Source organism: Trachymyrmex cornetzi, unplaced genomic scaffold (assembly GCF_001594075.2).
Source record: "Trachymyrmex cornetzi isolate Tcor2-1 unplaced genomic scaffold, Tcor1.1 scaffold579, whole genome shotgun sequence".
Lineage (NCBI taxonomy): Eukaryota > Metazoa > Arthropoda > Insecta > Hymenoptera > Formicidae > Trachymyrmex > Trachymyrmex cornetzi.
This window is the reverse complement of record NW_017299892.1, coordinates 1,026,792-1,044,026: the sequence shown is the minus strand read 5'-3', so window position 1 is coordinate 1,044,026 and position 17,235 is coordinate 1,026,792. Positions and strand designations below refer to the sequence as shown.

Below are 17,235 nucleotides of genomic sequence, written 5' to 3'. Positions count from 1 at the left end.
AGTTTCCTACATGTATTCAGATTCTACATAATTCACGAGATTCGTAAAAATTTATAAAATGCTAATGTTGGCGTATACAAATTATTCGATATGGAGAAGAAGACAGAAACGTGAAATATTTCATACATACGCGTATTTCTCTGATCCATGAAATTAGACATTTACCTTTCTGTTATATTTGTCTTTCGAACTAACACGTTTCAGTGATATAAACGCATATTGTGCGGACCGTCACGCAACTATATTGCAAACTTTGTATCTCTCTGAAAATAATAAAAATCACGTCTTGGGGTCTTGAATTTTTATTCTACTTTACATTCCTCTCTAATACCAAATTAAAGATTACAATAAAAAATATTATTTAACTTATTATTATGTACAATACATGTAAAAATATAATAACTTATTGTTGTTACAATAAAAAATATCATAAATTTATTATGTGTATGTAAATTTATTGTATATGTTAACACAAATTTGTTCATGTTACCTATCTTTATATTTAGAAATGTAATTATAATTTTTTTTGTGCTAAGAATGTCTAATCCATTTATGTCCTAATAAATGTTAAAATATAAGAATCTTTTTTCAGTATGTATATTATAATGCTAAATAATTTATACTTATATATGTTCAATTTTATTTATTATTAATTACTTAATATTAAAACTATTGTTTTGATAAAATTTTAATTTTAATGAAAGAACATCGATTTCTTTCATCCTATCGAGAATCTAACGTGTACGTTAATTTCGTTGATGCCAGTCTGATGAGAATCGAGATAGGATCTTTTCTTCCATTTATATCTTTATCCACTGCGAAATCCAGAATTTTCTGTAGATTGAAACACGGATTGAAACGAAAGTTGCAAATCCAATGAGATGGCCCTCAACCATGTAAAATCAATACACGCTGGAAAGTCAAACTGTTAACGTAAGCATGAAAAGAGTACGAGGAATCGGAATAGTTATTCTTTTCACCAGTAACCTAGATTACCACGGACTAGACGAAGTAAATTCGAATAGAACAGATTGTGGAGTTTACCAAAGTACGCTTAGAATTATAGACGATCTTGGTCAGAAGTATGGAGTTCTTTCGCTAAACTGTACTAACGCGAACTAGTTAGCGTTTGCAAATTAAAAGGAGCAGCAAATTCTTGAATTACTTTAATAATAGTTCCCTCTCAATATTCATTTATTTAGTATTCATAAGTCATAACTTGACCTACAAATCTTCCCTGTAATCGGAATTATTTGACTCGTTGTAAATGATTAAACTTCAATTAGGATCAATTGTCAATTAAAATAAAATTATTAATTTTTAATTTGATTAATCGTCGCGCGGCAGCTTAATAATAAATAATTTTCAAGCAATTACTTCAGCCGGACGATTTGCTTCTTTCGATAACATAGACAATTGAGAAGTAAATTAAGCTTCTATTCTGCTACATTTTTTTCTTCATCTCTCAACGCTGGAAGACCCTCCCGTTTATCGTAGATATCCAACGAATTGGAATTGAACCTAACAATCTTATTGGGCGCCATCGACCGTACGAGATAAAATGTGTGCGGATTTCGGTGATGCGTATATAATATATCTCAAGTGGAATTTAAACCCGCGTATAAGTAAATCGAGCCTAAACGATCCGCAAGATTTCAGAAAGAAACGAAACTCGTTTTTGCATTAAGAACTTTCGAGCTAACTCACCTTCGGGATTTAGCCCGTGTTTACTGCTATCAGTTACGCTGTCATTGAAAGAATTGAGATTGATACTTTTATTCTGTATCTACTTTGCATTCTCGATTTCACCAAGTGAGATATGTGCACGTGTATTATACAATTCTCGAGAATCATCATGAAAACTATTTTAAGGATTAAAATATTTTTCCGTAGGCTCATATGATTCTCCATATAACAGATTCACATAAATATTCATTCCTTGCTACGTGGCGTCTTTCTACGAAAGTCTTGTCGTTCTAAATTTTCCTCCTGCTTTAATCCTGTTTTTGTTTTTCACTGAATTTCTACATTAATAAATCACGAACCGTGCAACCATTAATTTTATATGCATCATACGAATTGTGATTGTAAACATAATGATATATTTAAAAAGTTTTAACTACAATAAACATTGTAATATTGTCATCAAAATAACACGATTTAATTTATCTTGTCTCAACGATACCATAATGGAAACTGTTATTGTTAACAAGTGAGATTCTGCTAGCGTCACGACAAAATTAAATAAAGCATTGATTATCTTCGCGTAAATGAGAAACGCTTATTAGATCACAGCACTACAATGTGTATTCACTGAAGTAACGTCAAGTTCAAGCTTATAAGTAGCATGACTGACTAAAAGTTTGATGCTATTCTTCAAGAATTTCGAACAATCCATCTTAGTTCCGCACGACAAATTTTTCGAGTCTGCGAGCATGGTATGTACAAAAACGAATTTAATATGGTTCCTTTTTTCTTATTTTACTCACCAGTTCTTTGACAATTCGCTGCCACTCGGTATTTATTGGGACATTTTTGTGTAGATTGAAATTGAATCTGATGATGATATTGAGCTCTATCGACCGTACAAAATAAAATGTATCCAGGGAATGTTGAAAGGAGTGGGTGGAAGATTCGCGTGTACGAAATATGGATTTCAGTTCTTAAATAATTTATAAAACCACATCAAAAATAATCATCGTCTCTCTGTGCAAAATTATCGTGAATGTCACACAGACATTATTTTATTTAAGCACAATTAAATGTATAATGAAATATATTTATTGAAATAAGTTAACATACTTTTTTTGACATATCAAATTTAACATTACTTTAAAAGTTTTTAAACTTTGAAAATAATAAATAATTGAAGCTACTATATTACACAATATTCAATGAAATATTGAGTACGTTGCATCCGCAATGTTGAATATTTCACAGCTACTCGTAAAAAAACAATTTGCAACGTTCTACCGTCGACGTGCGAAATTGACAATTTCGTTTTTATTAACTTAGCGCCGAACGATCTCACCGCTTATTTCCATTCTCTCGGGTAAACACGATTTGAAGTTTCGGCCGTTTTCGATGTCCTCCATGCTCGTTAGAGAATGTGTTTTCCACACGTTTTGAACAATTGGTATAGTCACCAGTTGTGTACATATGTACTTCAGTGGGAGTTTTCGCTAAAGTTTGTAACCATAAAATTGAAAAATTGCAGTTATGCCATTTCTAAATTAAAGATATTATTATTATTATTATCATTATTATTATTTAGCTCGATTACTAATATAATAATCTCACATAATATTTAATATTTCTTAGAACAATCTCGACTATGCATTTTCTTTTGTAGCCATATTGCTGGTTATTTGAATTTAATTTGTTCGACATTAATTTTTACACTTAAATATCTATACAATTTAATATCAATACAAATAATATTTCCAAATATACACAAAACCAAAATTCACATATTTCTAAACATAGCTTGACGCTAAAAGCATATATTTAACGTTCTATTGCGCGGTTTATGCATGTTGTCTGTATAAATTGACTTCGCGGCTGATATTTCCGAGACCGTCATAATGCAAGCGCTATCCCTATTTACAATTATTGCAGGCAAAAGCATAACACCTAATAACGGTGCGTCATGCTCAGTCGTGAACATGCATATACGCGTGTTGGGTTACGGCTGCATATGCGCGTAATGGAAAACCGCGCGGAGGTGCAGGAATTTGCATACGTATCTCAACTGTAAATTAAGAGTGATATATATCGGAAACTTTTACGTAAATTTTTATATGATTGCACAGACCCGAAAATACTTTTATGTATTCAATATTCGTGCGTGGGAAGTATCACTATTAACCACGCAAGTTAATTTTTATTAGCGAACTCATTCATGAGCCATGGAGCTTGATTAACGCCAATGTTGGCTCTCGTGTGAGAAAGAGTAATTGGAAATGTGGGAAATCCAAGCAACTCTCTGTGCGAAGTTTACATTTCCAAGTGTAAATTGTAATGAAACAAACTCAGATACTTCAATTGCAAAGCAATCATACACTACGCGAGACATGTCGCTAATTTCTTACAATATCTACTATACGTGTTATTGTATTTGAGGAATTTATGCGTTACTTACTTTCTGCATATAGACGGTGTAAAGTTATGTACGTAAACATTCGTGCGAAAATAAAGTTCATGGATTCACATGACCGTAACAGAAGTTCTTACGTCAAGAGATACTCAGAACTGAAGAAGGAAGAAAAACAAGAGAGAGTAGAACAACTACGAAAAAGAAAAAGAATTTAAGAACAGAGGAAGAAGAAAAGAAAGAAGAAAAGACAACGACAAGAATGAAACATCGTATAAAAGAAATTAAGGTTCATCATTTGTACGGCCATTTGCAAGTCGTAAAAGGCATTACGCTTTTATGTATAATCTTTTTTAACAAGCAGATTTTAATGCAAATTATTATTAAGTTTTAAAGAAGATGAACAAGAGAGAGGAAGACAGAGAGAGAAAATTCAAAATAATTAGAATCGATGTTATCTAAAAAGTGAAGGGTAAATTAAAGAAAATTGCGGCCTTAAAAGAAAAAGAAAATGGGGAGCAACTTCCTTAAGTATTCCTGAGATTTCGTAAAATGTTAACTACGCCAGTCGTATATATATTTAATGCCAAGATAAATATTCTTCCCGGTGTGTAAATTGTTTTATCAGCAAGCCAAGTGCAACGTTCGCTTAGAGGCATATAGAAGGTCTCACTATGGATAAGAAAAATGAAAAATTGCCTAACAGTCCCCGGGATCATTGTATTACCGATTTAATTTAAGAGAGTTCGTGAGAGAGGGGACTCAAAAGTGCAAGTAAAATTATTTCTCGAGTGGTATGAATAATACTTTGCGGGGTTGAGTTGAAAAAAACTTTCTGAGAAAAAAGGTAAAGTTGTTATCCCCGGTGAGAACACGTGGCAATTAACCTTTAAAGTTATAATTAATAGAAATAATAAATAAATCATTAAACAATATATTTTACACACAGATAAATATTCTATAAGTATGGACTTTATACTTCAATGTCTCTCAAATAATTAATATAATAGAAGCGAAGGATAAGAGTTAATTATAGTAATGTAAAAAACTTTTAAGTAAATATAATTAAAAGCTATTTGGCAAATTGTAAATAATCTAATTTACAGCTTATCCGCAATAAATTCCATATTTAACCACAAATATCTTATTAAACGCATGCTTGTATTGTGTGTGCAGTGAGTGACCACAAATATCTTATTAAACACACTGCGGGTGTACGGGTATGAGTGTATTATATGTAGTGACGTATGCATGTGTGTTTTAATCTCAAATTATGAGCTCTTCCTTTTAACCGGGTCTTTTTCGTTTTCGCTTGGTACCTTTATCCTTTATATACTGCAGGCATATTATTAACTGAGTTGGCGCACCAAAGAACTTCCTTTTTAGATGATATTGCAAATCTACTTGAAACTTTCTACCTGTAAAACCGATAATTTTTTATTAAATCTTTTTACCAAACCAAAGATATATATATTATATATTACATCCTCTCTCAATACGGCTTTTATATTTCAAACAGTTTATTTCTAGATTACTAGATTTTTGTATTTCTACTGCAAGATCGTAAATGGGTTAGGAACGTTTTATCTGCAAGGGAAGATATTACTCGAAGTTAAGAGAGAGACGTGATAAAGCGCTTTATGTGCTTCGTAACAAAATTCTGATAAAATAGTTCGGCGAGATGTCTGCACAAACAGAAGTTGGCCCCACAAGAGTTCTTATAAAATAATTTCTAGTTGAATTTCTGTATTCTGTTAAACGTAAGCTTGTATACGCAAATAACGTATGTATTATCGCAGATCGCGATATGATTAATGAGAGAAAAATGGAAAAAAATGTGGAATTAAAAATGCTGTATAAGCTTACAACGTACGATCGTTTATCATTTTACATATTCTCTCACTCTCGAGAAGACATGACTATACTATGTAATGTAATTATATTAAAGATAATTTGATTATTCGCTAATGATAAATGCAACGAATATCAATTCAATGCAATTTTCTCGAGAGATCGAGAGATAGAGAGAGGGAAAGGGACACGTACAAATAGATCGGATCGAAGTTGGCCAATTTTTGGCCTTCGTCTGTCATGGCCGCGCGTCTCGGCGCTATCGGGACTCGCGTCTGCGAAGAGAACGAATACGAGAACTGCTGGCAGCTCAGCGGAAGCGGTGAAGCGGAAGAAGCAATAGGAAGCTCGGGGCCGCGCGCATTGACCTACTCACGACATTGGGCGCACGTGGACTATGCCATCACTGCCGGCATTAGCAAGCTCCTCAAGCAGTCCAGGCGAAAGCAGTCGGCGAGAATCAGGAAATGCATGTGTCTACCGTCCAATTACGCTCTCGTGGAGTTCCCCGTGGTCTGGTCCGAGCTCAGGTCAGTAATCAGGCGCCATCGTAATTAAGGCATTCCTTTCTCCAACCGCGGTGCGGATTATTAACTTTCTCTCTCGGGATAATGCGTGCTTTTCAGATAAAAGCGCAAATTTAAGCGGTGTTTACTAGCTTTTAGGAAATTAACCAATTTTCGCAATTGGTACACGATTGTCCTAAATGAGAAACAATTTTAGAGTATTTTTGCTGTATTCTCTCGCCAAAATATATTTAAGAATTAAATTTAATAATCTTGTTTTATAAATTAGCTACATGTTATTTTAATTTCTTATGACATAAGAACATTAGGCTGAAATTAGCTTTTAATGTACTACAAATCTATAATTTGTCAATTAATTTATCCACAATAATATACTACATAACTTCAATTCAATCGAGTACTGTAATTTCTGTATCTATTGCGTTCATTCACTCGCACGTTCAAAATTGTGTATAATAATAAATGGTTAATTATAAAATACGTGCAACGTTCTCAGAATTGTGACGAGTCTATCGGCTTCAGGGCTAACCAGCAGCTGTGTGACGGCGTCATAAGATGTCTGGAGGATCAAGTCTTCCCAGTCCATCGCGCTATATTATCTGCGGTGAGCCCCTATTTCAAGGCCCTTTTCACCAACAGCCTGAAAGGCGGCAAAACCGAGACCACGGAACTTGTTATTTCCGTCCCCGGTGAAATCTTCGGCCTGATTCTTGACTACGCTTACACGGGCACCTGCAACGTAAACGCCGATAATGTTGAACAATTATTGCCGCTAGCCGATCAGTTTGAGGTGCTCGGAATCATCCAACTCTGTTGTCAGTTTTTGTTGCAGGAGCTACGACCAGAAAATTGTTTAGGTAAAACAAGAATGTATATAAAATGTAATAATACAAGAACAATTAACAATACAAGGACAATTGAAAAAATAACCACGAAACAACAGTATAGCATAATTTTAGTTTGACTTCAGTTAGCGAAAGATAACAGTTTGAAAGTTAAATTACTCATTCGTATCGAACTTTGATGTTGATTTTCGATTTTCCACACGAACAATTCGTGACATTTATGTTAGAAACAACTTTGACTATTGTTACAGGTATTTTCAAATTTGCACGACACTACTTCTGCCACGATCTTGAGAAACAGGGACGAAAGTACATACGTCACCACTTCAAGCGAATATTGCAGGAGAGCGCGGAGTTCAAGGATCTTCTTTGCGACGAGCTGGAAGCAATATTGCGCGATGACGAGCTTAATGTTAAAAACGAAGAAATCGTGTTTGATGCCGTCAAGACGTGGGTCGAAACCAGAGTCGAGGAGAGACGGGTTTATTTACCGAGGTTGCTGGAATGTATACGTTATGGTCTCATGAGTCATAAGTATTTCATTAATAACATCATCAACTGGAAGCTCGTTGAGAAGGATGAAGTAAGTTCATACCTTCATCACAGCTGCTCTCTCTCTCTCTCTCTCTCTCCCCTCGTGCCTTGTTTTGCTTCATTTTGAATCAAATATAATAGAGCTAGGCGTAGTGCAAATATATAGTTCCTTCGTAATTACTTTCTCACAAGATATAGCACTATATATAAAATAAATTAATTCATTATTCACATTCTATATGTAACAGGTACTTCTATTTTACTCGAAAAGGGAATATTGGAGTATTAAAATATACACATCATAAATTCTTATACATAATATATATTTTTATAAAAATAATATCTGTTAATATATTTAATAAAATATATATTTTAATTATATAAACAATAATTTTTATTATATTTTTTAATTTTTATCACATTTCCCTCTTAGTTTTCATTTTTGTGTATGATACATTTTAATCACGTTAAATCTACTTAAACTTTCTAAGGCGTGCCAACAAATACTATTTCCTGTAAACGCATATCTAACTGAACAAGAATTGAAACAAAATGGAGAAATTGATTTAAAAAATCCTATTGCGAGACCTCGTGTTCCGTACGAAATTCTCTTTGCGATCGGCGGATGGAGTGCTGGTTCTCCCACCAGCTTTGTAGAAACTTACGACACAAGGTGCGCCAAGCTCTTACAAAGTAATATCGCATAAACGAAATTTCCATAGAAATCGAAATTTGTGAGGTTCAAAAAATAACAACACTGTATACTGGATTTCAATTTAGGCTTCAAATAAAAATAAATAAACATTTTCTTTAAAGAATGTATTTTCTAATTTATTTGAAGTCGGTTTTTCATACAAAAAAATATTTGTCTTACTTTTTAAATATTTTAAATTGTTCTGACATCAATATAGTTGCTTAATTTCTGTACTATTTATTTATAGTCTATACTAAACATTTTGATACATTTGGATATTTTATAAAGTAATAAAAAAAATTTACAAATAAATAAATTAATAAATTAGTACTATTTATTTTTAGTCTATGTTAAACATTTTCATACATTTTGATATTTTATAAATTAGTAAAAATAAATAGTTAAAAAGAAGATTAGTTATGTTGGGACAATATATAAAACCATAAAAAAGATAACACGTACTAACGCAATTTTAACAACACAGAAGGAATATTAACCTTCGCACAAGCATCACTTTAGAATATCGTATATGCTAAGTAGATACGCCTTGAGAGTCTTGTAACTTACCTTAATACGTCCTTTAGAGCTGACAGATGGTTTCTATCAGTGAACACGGATGTAACGCCAAGGGCTTATCACGGACTATGTGTCTTGAACAATCTTATCTACATGATTGGCGGATTTGATGGTAACGAGCACTTTAACACGGTACGATGTTTCGATCCAACAACAAAAACGTGGCGGGAACGAGCTTGCATGTATCATGCTAGGTGTTACGTCAGCGTTTGCACACACGGTAGGTTTTTTACAGGATAAGAATTTAATTGTAAGAAGAAGGAAAATTTTTCCAAATATAATTCTCCGATTCTTATCTCTTATTAATATCAAATAGCATCTTGACGTTAGATAAATAAAATTCGAAGCTCACCAATCTTCACTATCACCACTGTTTCGTAATGTTAAAAAAATTAAAGTATAATTATATTATATTTTGCTGTCGCCGGAACAATGATAGGTTTCCTTTGAAATAGTGTGAAGCATTGTTCAAATAAATAAATAAGATAATAATATGCATAAATGCATACAAAAAGTAAAACGTTCTTTCCTTTCACACCATTATTAATGTTAAAACGAATCCTTCTATTTTTCGTTCAAAGACCATTTGTCTCACCTCTCCTTTATATTATTTCCATTGTCTACTTATTCCGCATTGTTCTGATATCGCTTAAGGTGGCAAGATTTATGCTCTCGGCGGATACAATGGTCGCACAAGAATGAGTTCTGGCGAACGGTACGATCCACAGAGGAATCAATGGGAGATGATACCATCCATGCATCGGCAACGATCGGACGCGAGCGCGGCTGCCCTGCATGATAAGATCTATATTGTTGGCGGCTTCAACGGCCAGGAAGTTCTCGACTCGGCGGAGGTCTTCGATGTAGAGACTAGTCAGTGGACCAATATTGATTCGATGATCAGCCCACGATCCGGCGTCTCCTTAGTCGCTTTCCGCGATAGTCTTTATGCCCTTGGTGGATTCAGCGGCGTTGCGAGGCTAAATTCCGGTTAGTTTTGATTATTATACAATCTCGACGCAATGCATTCTGATAGCCTTTGCAAAGTTATGGTCTCGCGTATTAAAATTAAAAAAAATATTTAAGCGTAGAGTTAACACACTAACAATTTCTGGGATTAGCCTGCAGAGACAAATTTTAAACAGAGTATGCTATCAATTTTCGATGGCAGAAAAGCAATAAATTTTACACAGAGGCTTTAATATCTGACAATGTCGGCAAACTGCCGCCAGAACATGCTTTGTCAGCAAATTGGTGACAGAAACCAAGCAGAATTTACAGTTCCTGCTCTGATTCTGCTACCAGCCTGCCATCAGATTGTCCACACGATCAAATCTCACTCAGTGTCTGCCACTAATCTGTTGACACATCAGCGGACTGTTGACAAAGCCTGAGCTTAATATGAACACAGATTATTACAGATAGTATAGGAAATCTGATCAAATTTGCTATCTAGATTCCAGTTAACTCTTGCTATTACTATTTATTCAACAATTCAAATCGCGATCAAAAAGTACTTCCATTATTTTAAGATATGATTAAAGAAAAAAATATTTTATTCAAGAAAACAATCAAACCGCGATTTGAAAAAGGCTTCAACATTTTAAAATATTATTAAAGAGAGGAATCCATTAAAATAAAACAATCAAATTTTAATATCTTTGTATAAATAAATTCTAAATGGAAAACTTCTAATTATTGTTCTATACGTAAGGACAATATATACACGTGTAATGTTATATACGTATAATAATAATTAATTAGTTAAGGAAAGTTTCACAGATGTTCTGTACATTTGTCGGATTTAGTTTGATACCGAAATGTTCGCGCAGACAATGGCGATCTCGTTCAGTTATAACAATGTCAGTTGCGTGATATCATCTCGAATTGCACGCCCGTACATGACGTAGTCTCTGGTAATATCTGTGAATGTATAACTATACGTGTTAAATATTTTCTATACAAACGTTCGACATGACAGGTTAGACGTGAAGAGTGGCATCATTCGGAAAAAAACATTTATTTTTCAGGGGAACGTTACACTCCAAATCACTCAGATCAATGGCACGAAATCTCGGAGATGTTTAGCCCACGCAGCAATTTCGCCACGGTGATTCTCGACGATATGATTTTCGTCATCGGCGGTTACAATGGTATCTCCTAAAAGAAACTATTTTAGTTCTTTACTCTCTTGATTTATTATATTCTCAGACACATAATTTCGAAAGAGAAATGTACGTATCTTCTTGTAATGTTTTTTTCGCCGTAATAGAAGATAGTCTGGCAAAAATGAGAACGTTAATTTATCTACTTTTGAGGCTTTTACGAGTATTTTCTTCAAAGATACCAGAAGATTGCGGGTTATTGTCGTGTTCATTGCTAATACCAACGTTTCGTGACTTGCTGTTCACTTCATCAGGGCAAAGAGCGCACTGATACTCAATCAAGATTTACGAAATGTTGGCATTAGCAATGAATAAGGACCCAGTGATAATCCGCAAACCTTCTGGTATCTTTGTTTATCTATTTAGAAATGTTTAGAATATTTATTTATAATCTATTTATAAATATTATCTATTTAGAATATGTGTGTGTATACAATGACAACGTGTAAAATACGAGGGGGTAATTTAATGTATCGTGGGACAAAGTCTCCGAAATCATAAAATTCCGATGTACAATTCGATAATTGCATATGTAATACGAGAAATAATTGTGTAATATTAGATGAAATCGTTTATTTTACCAAATGACTTCATATATAGTGAAGAAAATTATTTGGCATCAGATGAAATCGTACGAAATCAAATGAAATTATGTAATCTATAGGATACTGTTTCAGCTAGTGGTTATCCCCTCGGTAAAATATAATATTGTAAGAGCCAATAATTACATGTTGCTATAAAGAGCGATTTTCACTTTCTTATAAAATATAAGCGGCTTATGGTTATAAAGGAACGACATTATCGTAATAGGATCCAGTACAATCGCGCACGTCGAGTGCTACGATGCGGATTACAATGAATGGTACGATGCATCCCCTATGAATCTTAGTCGCAGTGCACTCAGTGCCTGTGTGATAGCGGGTTTAGCGAACGCGCGAGAATACTCCTATCTGGGCAAAGCACGAGATCTCGGCCAAGGTCAGTGTAATATCCGACTCAGCTGCCTTTGTCGCAAACCCTCAAAAGAGATGATTAAACCTTCAACTATGTGCTTTACGCCTCCATGCATATTTACGATACGCGTAAATAAACGTGTGTGTGCACGGTAGGCTCGCATCTCATAATCGATCCTCCCATCACGAAATTCTCTGCATTCTGGTTGTAAGAAACATTACAGCTATCCGTAAAATTCACACAATTACAGTAAAAGCGTTATTGGCGAAGAGCCAGCGCTCGAATTCATCGTGAATTACCAAAAGTATTCTACGCGCGTTGAAACAGATCTGTGAATCAAATTCACTCGCTGTAATAATCTTCGGGAGTATGCGGAATATGCGGAGAATCATTTATTCCGAAATTTGCTTGTCGAAGGCATGTTTACCGCGAACATTTCACTTTTTTTAATCGCAACAAGAATCTCGATTAAATATACCGATGTACCGACTTTTTCAGGCCAGGCGACATCGAAGAATCAGGAAAAGTCCGATCAACCTGGCGAAGGTTCCGCCGGGATTAGTTCTAATGTCATAATCTCAGCACAGGACGATGAGCAGACGGATGTAAGCGAGTCGATGCACGTTGTTGGTCCTATCGACGGTATGGCCGACGGTATCGGAAATTTCTACGAAGAGGAAAACGGCAACGATGAGAAGGAGATGCAGAGCGAGCTGTTGTACGTTGTAAACGAGCTCGACTAAACGTCGTTAAAAATTGAAGCGTCAGTTGGCACGATGCTGTCGTCATACTATGACAATACAAGTTTATGAATGTCGTTAAAAATAATATTCTGTACAGCGCGCACACATTTGATCGAGTAGATATCTTTCCTGACTAACGATACAAGATTTGTAACAAATTGATCGCTGTTATTATTCAAATAAATAGTAACATGTGAAACGAGATATTTTTAAAAAGATACACGAAATTGTATCCATGTTTTCAATTATTGTTGATTACTAAAAATTGTTTACTCGACAAAAAGGCAGAATATTATATTTTAATAAATTTACAATTTACAATTTTTAAAAAGATCTAGGCTATGTGCCAACTGACACTTCAATTGTTCAAAATTGCACAAAAAAAGTAAAAAGGAAACGTATATAGAAAGAAAATATATTCTAGGAAGAAACGAATTCTTATTCGCGAAAAAAGGTGGGTTTCAATGTTACATCGTTTGAGAATTAGTCTAAATGAGCTTCTTAAATTGTACAATGAAATTCAATTCGCCGAGGAAAAGACAAGTAAACTGAGTTAGCAAAAGGGGAGGGGGGGGGGACGAAAAAATGAGGGGTTTGAAGTTGAATAGCGTTAAGCATTTAGCAAGTTTTTGTAAGTCGTTTTCGCGTTTCTAGGAAATTAGCCGTAACACGGACACTTTAATCGACGCAAATTAACATATGACTTCACGTGGGAAACGACGATTTCGCGCGTCTCCGAATTTTAATCATTATTTTGTAAATGATATTTTTTTTCACGTTGTTTTTTTTTTATAAATCTACTTTCGATTCATAGGTACGCGTAACAACGAGAGTTATACGCTTGATCAAACGCAACGCGATATATCCACACAGAGAGACACTTTCGGTCTTTGTAAATTGGTGGAATTTTATTTGATGCGATGTCCTCTGCGAACGAGTATTTACACTCTCTCGGACTGCGAGAAATGCCACAGAGCGTGATATTTCACTACTCGCGGAGCAATGTTGTTATTTTTTATGAATACGTCTTTATTCGCATTATATCTTAATGTCGCAATTTTTGTTCGAGATTCGTATGTATCTGTTATTTTAAGTGAATTAAATCGATCTCTTTAAGTGAAATAATGTTCCTTTATTGTATTTCGTTGATTTCGTAATCGCACATTTTGCATATATTAGATATTCCTAATTGAATATCTTGGCGGAATATCCTGTGAATTAAGTTACACTCAATTGAGGATATTGATTACTCTTATCGGGTAAGGTAAATACACATTCGTTAATGAATAATAATAATATGTAATGTATGGTTTGAGATTTTTTATTAATCTATCTCTCATTTTATATATACGTAGATTTATTCATTTTTTGTATACTCATGTGTTATGTATAGTGTATACATTGTTACTTCTTCATTGGTGTTTCTCTTTTAAAGACAATTATGTGTCTTCCTGTTGACGCTTTCTTATTCTCCTTTTTTCTTTCGCTCTCTCTCTCTCTCTCTCATTCTCTCTTTCTCTCTTTCCCTCTTACACTTTTTCTTTCTCGCAAGTGATTCGATTGAGGATTACATGGTGACGCTTGTTTTCAAACCCAGCTGTACGACATGCCTAATAATCGTGACACGACCAGGCAATGTAGCGAGTTTTCTTTTTTAAGTATCGATGAACGCTTCGATGCACGCTTCAAAGAGAATCGTTGTCCGACTGGCAATTTCTGCTTTTGGCACTCTCTACCTTGGCACTTAACTTTTAAAAATCTCTTTGAAATTCGATATTTTTTAATTTATAGTTCTTCGATTTCTTTCATTTCTTTTATTTTATTAGAGAAGAAGATAAATATGAGAATATAGAAATTGAGAAATATATTTAACTTTTTAATTGCCAAAAAAATATAAATATTTAAATTATGCAATTTATATAATTCGTTTTCATATAAAAATGAAGTTCAAAATGTAAATTTTATATGCATAATTAATGAAATTAGATATCGTATAATAATGTTAAAAAAATTTATAAATGTCTTATCTACTTTGTATTAATTTACATTTCTCTATCAATTTATCTTTAATATTTCTTTGTATCTAAATTTTAATTTCTCGTCACCTCCGAAGAGTACTTGGCTAGTTCGATAAGAGCAGAAATTGCTCAATATTTAAGATTTCATTCTGAATTGTTTATTCATTGTCTCCAGAGGCCGTTATAATTTATTAAAGAAATCTCGCTACGCACTCAAGCCGTCCAGCTAGGATGGCGCCATAGGGTGAAGGAAAGGAATGACACGAAATATACGAATCGTAAATTACGCAAAGACATACCCACCAAAAACGCAACAACGATTTTATGTTCTTGAAATAGTTTTAGTTAGAGTCTGGAGAAAATCTTTCTAAAATATATCGAGAGATGGAACGCGGAAATTGTATGATCGATCGCGATCCCGATCATCATTGATCCGATTATGTTCCCATCGTTCCCCGATAAATCTCTAGAAAATTGTTGCCTTAGGTAGTAAGATAAAAACTTAAGTTTACATTAACGAGAGTACAAAATTGTAATTATCGCGGTTAGAGCGTGCTGAATCGGTTACAATGTAAAACGACGATATAACTGAGCAAATAATAGAATAACAATGAAAATTCTTTTTGATCTACGTTCCTCGTGATAGAGCAAATCGAAAAGCTTTTCAGGATCTCCGAAGCTCCGTTTCCCCATTTTCCGTAGTTCGTAATCTCCTTTTCGCGCACGATTTGTAACGCGTTATTGATAACAGACAAAGAGAGGAGATGACCTGTCTTTCTCGCAATCGATACATGACGCACGTAAACGTCATTGGTGAGATTTATTCGTAGTTGAGGGAACAACATATATACGGCGATTTACCTGATAAACGTGTCGCTGCGGAGTAAAAATTTGATTAAAGAGACAGTCACAACATGAATTCTTTACTCATATGCACATTCGTCACGTTCATTGATGGCACACGAACGTCATAAATCTTTAATTGAGATCGTCAAATGTAGACAAACATAACTCTCAATTCTAAATTGTGATTAATATTGCACGGTTATTTAACGTCAATTTGAGATTTCCTATGTCAAATGAATTTTATGTGATAAATTATAAGGAAACATTTTGATACACGTATAAAGTGCTTTGAGACCGATTTCTCAGAAATATCTGTCGAAGACAATATTTGGAGGATTCTGAAAATTATCATATTCTAGATACTCAGAATAAATAATCGAAATTCAGAAGATAAATTGTTATTAATGATGGACTTGATAAAATAATATACCAATTACGACATATCATAAAGAAATTTGCATGCATCAGCAAGTATAATTTTACATCACACTAAAATGGAATTGTTATCAAGGTATATTGAAGTACTAATATTATAGAGTTTCAAAAACCTTTTTCCTAATATAAAAAGTTATCCTGCACTTGTAAGAAAAATAATACAGAAAATAATCAATTATATTTATATAAACTATGATTTTATAAATTACTATCACATTTTAATCTGTGACTTAAAATATTTTTACGGAAATAAAAAGAAAATAGATATAATTTTCAAAATCTGTGGAAAAAGTCAATATCTGTCAAAATCTGTCAAAATTTTCTGTCTCGATATTAAAAGGATAAGATTATTGAACGTTCAGGAAAATAATTTATTTAGTTTTTATATTAAACAGAGAGAATTGGATGTGACATGCGATTTTTGCACATATGTCATAAACTTTCTTTTAGTCTGATGCAAAGTTGCACTTGTTCGTATAACTTTTCACCATCTTACGATTACCAGATTAGAACGATTGCAACAACATATACGATTGTAGTATACATGTTAACGGTAATCGTTTCATGACAATACACGTAAACATAGATACATACGTTTCTTACGTATGTAAATGGCTTACACTGGATGATACGAGTGATACGGATTTACATGCGATACGATATTACTCGCATATTGAGAGCCGATGTATGATCCATATGATTTGTTTTTAACACATATGTTACGATAGAATTGTTGTAAAAATTATTATTTTCTACTATGCGCGTGTCTGCACTTGGGACAGTTTGTTATTTGTGTGCTCAGAGATTTGTAACGCGAGAAAATTGTGGAGTGGAAAATTATAAAGGGCTATCCGTCACATACATGCATTTATTTGCACGTGTACTGTAAAATAAAAACGCAAAACACACTCATTTACAACCGTAAACGAAATAGCTAGAATGAAATATGCGATA

The 17,235-nt window shown here is 33.8% G+C and overlaps 1 protein-coding gene across 2 annotated transcripts; it reads left to right on the top strand.

Moving 5' to 3' along the window:
• Positions 1-6,156: 6,156 nt before the first annotated feature.
• LOC108766245 (kelch-like protein 10) lies at positions 6,157-13,264 on the top strand. Of its 2 annotated transcripts, none has more exons than XM_018515416.1 (9): positions 6,157-6,474; positions 6,994-7,328; positions 7,568-7,899; positions 8,342-8,523; positions 9,129-9,340; positions 9,775-10,110; positions 11,151-11,273; positions 12,096-12,263; positions 12,738-13,264. In XM_018515416.1, the coding sequence occupies exons 1-9, from the start codon at positions 6,185-6,187 to the stop codon at positions 12,980-12,982; spliced, it is 2,223 nt and encodes a 740-aa protein (XP_018370918.1). In that variant the 5' UTR covers positions 6,157-6,184; the 3' UTR covers positions 12,983-13,264. The 2 variants fall into 2 exon arrangements, with proteins under 2 accessions (XP_018370918.1, XP_018370919.1); XM_018515417.1 differs by having other exon boundaries at positions 6,333-6,474; positions 6,968-7,328.
• Positions 13,265-17,235: the final 3,971 nt, after the last annotated feature.